Source organism: Sinocyclocheilus rhinocerous, unplaced genomic scaffold (assembly GCF_001515625.1).
Source record: "Sinocyclocheilus rhinocerous isolate Xijiao unplaced genomic scaffold, SAMN03320098_v1.1 scaffold1092, whole genome shotgun sequence".
Taxonomy (NCBI): Eukaryota; Metazoa; Chordata; class Actinopteri; order Cypriniformes; family Cyprinidae; genus Sinocyclocheilus; species Sinocyclocheilus rhinocerous.
In genome coordinates, this window is record NW_015623456.1 from 102,375 (window position 1) to 111,038 (window position 8,664).

The 8,664-nt window shown below is 37.2% G+C and overlaps 1 protein-coding gene and 1 pseudogene across 1 annotated transcript; both read left to right on the forward strand.

The window, feature by feature from the left end:
* LOC107744861 (rRNA-processing protein FCF1 homolog) overlaps positions 1-4,592 on the forward strand; it is an 18,135-nt pseudogene extending 13,543 nt beyond the window's left edge.
* A 965-nt stretch (positions 4,593-5,557) lies between these two features.
* Positions 5,558-7,549, forward strand: LOC107744957 (glycoprotein hormones alpha chain). Its single transcript, XM_016558823.1, has 3 exons — positions 5,558-6,815; positions 6,896-7,083; positions 7,187-7,549. The coding sequence occupies exons 1-3, from the start codon at positions 6,722-6,724 to the stop codon at positions 7,259-7,261; spliced, it is 357 nt and encodes a 118-aa protein (XP_016414309.1). The 5' UTR covers positions 5,558-6,721; the 3' UTR covers positions 7,262-7,549.
* Positions 7,550-8,664: the final 1,115 nt, after the last annotated feature.

Sequence of the window (8,664 nt, forward strand, 5' to 3'; positions counted from 1 at the left end):
GCCGCCTCGGGGAAACTGAGAGCGGCCACCGCCGCTTCCGGAGCCTTGTGAGCGGGCACCGCCGCTTTGAGAACCTCATGAGCGGGCACTGCCGCTTCGGGGGAACTGAGAGCGGCCACCACCGCCTCGGGGAAACTGAGAGCGGCCACCGGAGCCTTGTGAGCGGGCACCGCCGCTTTGAGAACCTCATGAGCGGGCACCGCCGCTTCGGTGGAACTGAGAGCGGCCACCGCCGCCTCGGGGAAACTGAGAGCCCTGGCGGACATTGAGGAACCTTCCTGCTGGACCCATGCTTGGCGGATTATTCTGTCACGGCGCGGTTAGGAAAGACACCGTGTAAGCAAGGGTCTGGGTCCAAATGCAGGCTTTTATTGACTGCCGGGAAAACAAAATCAAAATCAAAACAGAAAACACAAACAGAGCTAAGACTCTGACACAGGCTTGAAACAGAAAAGGGAATCTGATGCAACACGGCCACGCAGAGCCCGCACCAGTCCCGTAACAACACTTAATACAACTCCTAACAATTATTAATAATCCGCCCAGAGTGGCGTGGGGAAGGCGCATAAATAGCCCTCAGGATGTGCCACAGCTGTGTGTGAGTGAGTGTGTGCACAGGTGTGTGGAGTCAAGGTAACGGAGTTCAGGATGGGCAACAGCTGTGTGTGTGAGTGTGAGTGTGTGCACAGGGATGGGAAATGGCGACCTCTGGTGGTGAGAGGGAGAACACCAGACGCCGGACCCTGACAACATTTACATGACATACATGTAACAGTAACAGTGTCTTTTGAACACTAGGGACCAAACCAATATTTGGGGGCAGGGGCATATCAATAATAATTTTTATTTAAATGTCCTTTTTTAAAAAAAATTTATTGAACATTTAAAGGGTATAATGAAAAACTGTAAAAGAAGTATTGTTTGTAAAATCAAGTTGAACTATTTGCAAATAATAGTTTTATTTTAAAATATGCACACATTCACTTTTAATCATATTCAATTATGAATTACATGAATCACACCTATATTTTATATGTTAAACAGAAAAACTTGACACATTTCTTTCATAAAACACTTGGCAAATATTAAATGTTTAGCTACTTAAATCTGGCACTCTTTCACTGTTAAAACTAAAGCGCTGGGATGCACACTCGGATTCTCTGAATTGATTGGCCATCTTAATCATTTTGGCATTGATGAGCGCTGTTACACCCCTGAGGCAGTTGATCCTAAAAATGTATTCCCTAAAACGTTGTCATCCTAACAACACACAGTGCAATGTGTAATGTACGTAGTACAGCAGACCAGCACCAGGAACAACAAACATGCCTTTCTCGACTAGAACACTGGAAATCAACTTTCATTCTGCTTTGTTCATAAAATATTAGATGTAGTCGGTGGAAAAGGATTATCCTGTCCTGTCCTCCCAGAAGACAAAATAATTACTGTTTGCACAGGTCATCTTGTTGAAAAGTATACATCACTTAGCTTTTAAAGGTTCATGAAATCCTGTGTTTCAGCACTGATTAGTTCCCACCGCAGTTTTTAAAAATACTAAGTGGATGTGGTAAGCTGTGAAGTGGAGGGGGAAGAGGCGAGACAGACAGCACAACAAAGACTTCTGAGATAGTCAGTTTAATTTTGCGCTCACTGAGTTGAAAGCATCAATGGTTTCCACAAATGCACACTACAGTTCACTCTTTCACAGAACAAAATGAACAAATAAATATGGTATGTAAGCTCAATGTACATTACACAAATACACATATAAAGGATATAATTTAATGCACAAATAAATGCATATGCATGATAAATATCTTGCAGAAATCTGTTCTGTTCTAGTACTCTCTGATCATAGAAAAAATAACTAGCTTTGTTTGCCCTTAGCATGTCATCCTTAGACTTGTCACAATGTTGTAATCAAAAGGCATTTTTCTGTTTAGAGATCGTGTGTGAACAGGACCAGTTTTTGAAATGCTGGCAAATCAGCTGCAGCATTTGCTGGCTTAAGTAGTAGTAACTTTGCAGGAAAAGTTCACCGTTGTTGCAGTGTGTGCCACTGCAGTTGGTCATAAGATTAACTACATTGTGGACAGCTATGTCATTTACTGTAAATTTTTGAACAGTTTGTACAATTTGATGACATCACAGTTTCAACAACATTTATATTACATTTACATTTAATCATTTAGCAGACGCTTTTATCCAAAGCAACTTACAAATGAGGTAAAAAGAAGCAATCTGTAATCATTTTTGCTCTGATTTGTGAATGGCAGACATCCCACCTCTCCTGGAGTGTCCCGCATATTGATAGCGGCTCCCTGACACCCACAAATTCTATACAAAATCCCAGAAATTGAGTGAGAGAGAGAAACCCTGTTTCCAGAATATTCAAGGTCATTTTTGGTGATTTAATCACACAGTGGACAGGGACCTAAAAAGGAGGATTCGGAAGATCCCAGGAGTTCCCATCATGTACATTTCCAATCACAGGTACTCAAGCTCAATTCGCTAAGTCTCGCCTTAATGTTACTGAGGAGGGGCTCTAGTGAGTACAAGTGAAAAAGCCTAGGTTATGTGCAAACGTCAGAAATTGAATAAAGCCTACTGGTAAATGTGTGTCCAGGTATGTCCAATCCTGCTCTTGAAGGAACACCATTTTGAAGAGTTTTTAGTAGGGATGCACGGTATCGGTATCGGGCCCGATACTGGTCTCCTGTACTCGTACTCTCGGGCGAGTACTGGAAAATGGTGGTATCGGTGCATCCCTAGTTTTTAGGTGTGTTTGACTCCGGCTGTAGCTGGATTTTAACGTTTGGTGAGACTTGCTGCTTGCAGTCAGGAGAGGAGTTGAAAATGGAGACATGAAGTCGGACACTTTCCGCTTCCTGTAGTGATGCTCTGCCAGTGTTTGCGTACTTTAAAAAAAAAAAAAAATTTTTATGATCAACATTTTTATTCAGATTTAGTTTCACATCAGAAACATATATCACAATTCACAGTTCCAGAGAACTATGAACAACAAGATGCCATGAAGCTGTCCACTTGTACCAAAGGAGAGGAAGAAAAATAAAAGAAATAAAATTCAGATATGCATAGCAGTAATGTCAACTTTCCAGCCTATCTAGCAACATCACAGCAATATTTGCCCAACTCCGAATAGTGGGCAGTGTTTGCGTACTTTTTCACAGATTAAATGGATTAGGTGCAATATTTGTAAAATACACAGACGTTTTGGATGTTTTCATGTAGCAGCAAATACTATTCGTTGAAAAATATAAGCACTGCTTAATACGGCACCTATATAAAGATGAATAAAATAACATAGGCCAATACTATTAAAATAACATCAAAATGCCAAATTATTTTAATTATATTTTTACAATAGGGATACATGAAATTAATTAGTACTATTATAAAAACACAGATTTGTGAGCATTACCGGAAATGAAGGTGTCAGAATGACATGAAATATGATCGTTGTAATGATGAGTCTGGCCAATGGTATAACAGCTGTATTGTTATCAGAGCGTCCAACCACTCTGGAGAAGCTGCACAGATTGAGCCAGCCAACTGGTCTCAAATCACTCTCACTGGACTTTGATGGCATATGTTTCAGTGACATAGCATCACCACCGTTTCATGTCGGACAAAATTTCTAACTGGCGTGCATTGCTTCAAGTCACACCGATCGGTCTGTGCAGCGCCGAATCAAGTCAAACACACCTATTGTCATTACAGGAGATTCTATAAAGATTTTCTGACTGAGTAACCGTAATCAAGTGTGGTGTAGCTTTACTGAATGGCTCAATTTAGACTTGTATATGTATGTGTGTGTATTTCTATATGAATTTATATTATGTATATTTTTGTATTTATTGTAACAGAAGAAAATGATCTTGTCACCTATGTAAATTAATAAAACTTATAATGTTTTTTACAGGTATAACATTGAGAGAATGCCAGACGATTATGGTGCACCACGGTTGTAGAACACAGATGTTTGTGTTTTTTTGTTTTTTTTGTTATAAGAATTTGTTTGGTGGAAATCCCCCACCTTCTACCTTTAAATGATTTCCCTTGTGAATATTGTTCAGAACTCAGTACAATAAAGTTTTTGGCAGCCCAGATTCCCAGCAGCTCAGAGTACATTAGAGGAAATTAAAAGGAGGGGGAAATAGGAAGAAAATTATCTGCAACCAATGGAAACGAGTCCAAATCTAGTGGCTATTGTTGGGAACTTCAGTGATCTAGGATCTCCTCTTATTGATATTAATGTGTTATTGATTTAAATTATTTGGTGTCTCCCAACAATAATATTGATTTAATCAAACACATTAAATTGGCCAAGTAGCCTTTAACTATTACAGTATGTTAACAGCTCAACAATGCAGTGTTAAAAAATAATGAACATTTCCCGTGAAGCCACTCCCTGGTACTCTTATATGTCCGTTTAGGATCTTAGGATTTATTTGCTGACCACATTCTTTTGTCTTTATCTTAATGACATCTCTGTCAGTTGTTTACACATCTGGTTGGATTCCATCTGCTTGGAGGCTGTCGTAAATAAAAATCACCATTGATAGACGAGTTATCAGTATCCTTGTTTATTTCAAATTATTGTTGTTTGTCAATTATTATTGTTAATTATTGTTAGCTTCATGTGGCTAAAACCATATTTACATTGTGCAGGCCTACACAGGATGATTTGAATGCAATTAATTTTAAAATGGGCTACTGTATTCTGACAATGTTCAGCTAGCTATATATATATATATATATTGAGCATTGTTATAAATACTTGTAAGAACTGAGCATGTGGTGTTAAGCGATGTCAAGAAGTGCGAAGAATGGGACTGGTTCTCAATCATGATCATGGCAGTCACACAAAACAAATGTCACATTTCTCATGTTTCAGGGTTGTTGCAGGTCTTAATTCACCCTTTTGTAAATTCTGACCTTAAAAGGTATTAAATTGGAGCAGAAAGTTTTAAGTCATGGAATTAAATTGCATGAGGGATTGTTTTCTTGCGTTTCATTTTTAAATGAAGAGAAGGCGTAATATCTCTGTGGCTTAGTGGCTGTATGTGCTGATTTGTCTATCAGTAACCTGTAGATTAGAAGAACCTGATGAACGTGCAGATGCACCTTTTCTGAATCTTGCCGTTTAGAGAAGTAGTTAGATTGGGGAAATATTTGTTCCAGCCTAAATGTCTTCAAAAGAAAAAAACTAATTGAGTGAGTTTGTTGATTTTGACTGTAGTTTGTGGTCACTTCCATTATTAATGACAACAAATAGTTTGTAAGAACTGCTGTTTCAATTTCATATTTGTATAAGAATACTTGCATACTCGCAAAATGCATTTGCAGTGCTCGTTTTATCAGTTTTGTTCATGTTTAGTAAATGGTTTGCCACCTGAAAAAAAATGATGTAGGATTTACTTAGAAACAATTTTTTGCATTTTTCAAATAATTATAAAGGAATGATGGAATTAAACATCAAATTTTGAAAGATTAAAATAGTTTTTCTTTTAAACTGCATGTATTTCATTCCATAGCTCAAGTGAAATGGCAGTGTCATAAAGTTTAATAGCTTATGGGTCTGATCAGAAAGTACAGAAGTTAGTGGTTAGGAGCAAAGAAACCATCTTTTTTGTAAAACGATTTAAAAAGCAATGGCGATTTGTTGAAAGTTGTTTTTCATCATGCTCCCTAGGCAAAATGTTGATGTATTGTGTTCACTTCAATTTATTCTATAAAGTTTCTTTACTTGGTCTTAAAAAAGGACTTTGTACACTGCCTCTTTTAATTGGAGAATGTAAAAGGAAGCAGAACAATAAATTGACAAAGTTATACAAAATCTAGACCAAAGGCTTCAAATAAACTGCAGTGTTGAAAATACGGTAGCATAAAATAGCATTTTTGAGAATATGTCTGCATGTTGCCATTGTCATTTCCTACAGTCTCAGTTTGTTATTTATGTGACATACTCCTCTCCATCTGGCATTGAAAATATCTCATTACCTTTGCATCAGGCATGAAACGGCACAATCCAAACCAAGGTCTTTTGGATTTGCTGCAGATGGAAAGATTGAGAGATAGTGAAGGCAAAGCAAACATTCAACCTTGACACTTGATACGGTGTGATTATAGAAGAGATTAAGGACGGCATTAATTACAGTTTAATTTATGTGTTAGTAAATCATGTAACAATCTGAATGTTTGAATTAAAAAAAACAACAACAGCAAACAAACAAATGTGTTCTGTACAAGATGTGTTTTTTCAATCAACAATGTAAACGATACAAGTCAGAGATCTCAAAGATAAAATACTGTTAATTGAAACTACAGTACATATTCAGTTCTTTTCTTCATTTACCTAATGGATTACAAGGTCAGCAAGGGAACGGTCACACACTCGGTCACGCGCACACACACACACACACACAAACGGGGCAGACGTAAGCAAGGTATAAAAGCTATGCCTGTTTCTGAGAAGAGAGATTAATCACATCTTGCAGGAAGTCAAGAACAAAGGTAATTTTTCAAATGAAATATTTGTGAGCTTAAAGAATACATTTAAAATGTACAAATGTAGCAAATTCTGAGAAGAATGATCCGTGTATGTATTTGATGTATTTTGAAAATATGAGTCCAGTTCTGTAAAGTATGTTCTATTTTAGTTTTTTTTTTTTCCTTTTTCGCTTCTATTATAGCCACCATGTTTTGGACAAGATATGCTGGAGCAAGTATATTATTTTTTTTAATGCTTATTCATCTTGGACAACTGTATCCAAGAAATGATATGAATAACTGTAAGTTAATAACCAATTACTACATTTTAATACTTCATATGGGATCTTTTCCTTTACTATTATTTTTTATTTTATACAAGTTGGATGTGAGGAGTGCAAACTCAAAGAGAACAACATTTTCTCAAAACCTGGAGCTCCTGTCTATCAGTGTATGGGATGCTGTTTTTCTAGGGCTTACCCCACGCCCCTGAGGTCTAAGAAAACCATGCTTGTTCCAAAAAATATCACATCAGAAGCTACATGCTGTGTAGCCAAAGAAGTTAAACGGGTAAAATGTGCACTGCTATTGCTATAATATTGTTTTTCATTATATTATTATTTTACTCAAATGTATATAGGCCTAACGAAATTGTTTTTGTATTTGTTTGTAGGTGCTTGTCAATGATGTCAAACTAGTGAACCACACAGACTGCCACTGCAGCACCTGTTACTATCATAAGTCTTAAAAAATATTGTGACATTCAAGATTTGCTTGTGTTTGCCTAAAACTAGTTATATTCCCGTCTACCTGTCATTTTATGCCAATTATAAGAATTTTGTTTGTTGTGCATATTTACTTTTCTACCATGCACTTTTCTTCTATAATTGTCAAAGCTGGGTGGTTTTTCCACCACTTCTTTTCCAAAAGGTTGCCATCATTATTGTAACCAACATCTAAAGAGCACAGAATGTGATATTTTATCATTAATAAAAATCAAAGAAAACATCATCACTGCACTCTGCTTGATGTTAGTTTAAGCCCTCTTTTATTGGTAATTGCTCACTTATTTTGTCATCTTGCTGTTGTAAGATCAAATCCATAACTTAAATAAAAAATATGATTGCTTGTGACATAGCTTTTGTGTTTCTTTTTTTCTCCATTGTTATACCTGCTTTATCCTTTGCATGGATCGAGGGTGACTGAAATTCCTACACACAAATAAAAGTTTAAAAGTGGGTTTTCATTGAAGCCATAGAAGAACCATTTTGGAAGAAGAATTTTCAGTAAATACTTATAAGAACCTTTTGTTTCCCTCAGTGTGAAGAACATTTTAATCAAAACCCATGAAAAAGACTTCAGCCTGATGCCATACTGTAACAAACTCCCACACATGCTGAGAGAAACTCAGCAAATGCAAACCTGGTTTGTGATGTCCTGTAATGATAAAAGATTAACCAGTGCAACAGGATCACCAAACACACAATAACATCAACACATTTAAATAAGAAACCAAACCATTGTGTACATTTTCCTTTTCATTATTCTTATCAAAACTGTAAATGTGTGTATATGTGTACCTCTGTAATTTAATGTTACCAATGTAAAGCCTTTTTTACCATGCCAACAAAGCCACTTGAATCTAATAAGACGAATACACTTAGCAAAAACAATATTTTCTCAAGGTTTTTTCTTTTAAATCGTTTCTTTTATATGACGGAACCGATTGTGTGTGTGTGTGTGTGTGTAGGGCCGTGCACAGACATTTTGACGGGCAGTGGCCCAAACCAAAAAAGGGGCACTAGGGGGGTGGGTGCTTGTTAATACAAATGATCCAGTTGTTACAAATATACAATTAAAAGAGAAGACAGCACACTCTGTAGTAATTTCAGACTTTATTGTAGATGTTTTGATAAGAATGGGCTCTCCCTCACTCTCTGAGCCTGCTTCTGCCTCATCTTCAATGGAAGTAGGGGAGAGTGGGGTAAGTTGAGCCAGTGGGTAAGTTTACCCACCCCCTGTTTCTTGGCAACTGTACACTTTTACTGTCATGTGACCATGTATTTTGGACCCACCAATCATTTCTGCCAGACTGTGAAAAGGAGAAACACATGGGGGGATGGAAGGCACCCATTTACTTTAAAAACTGTT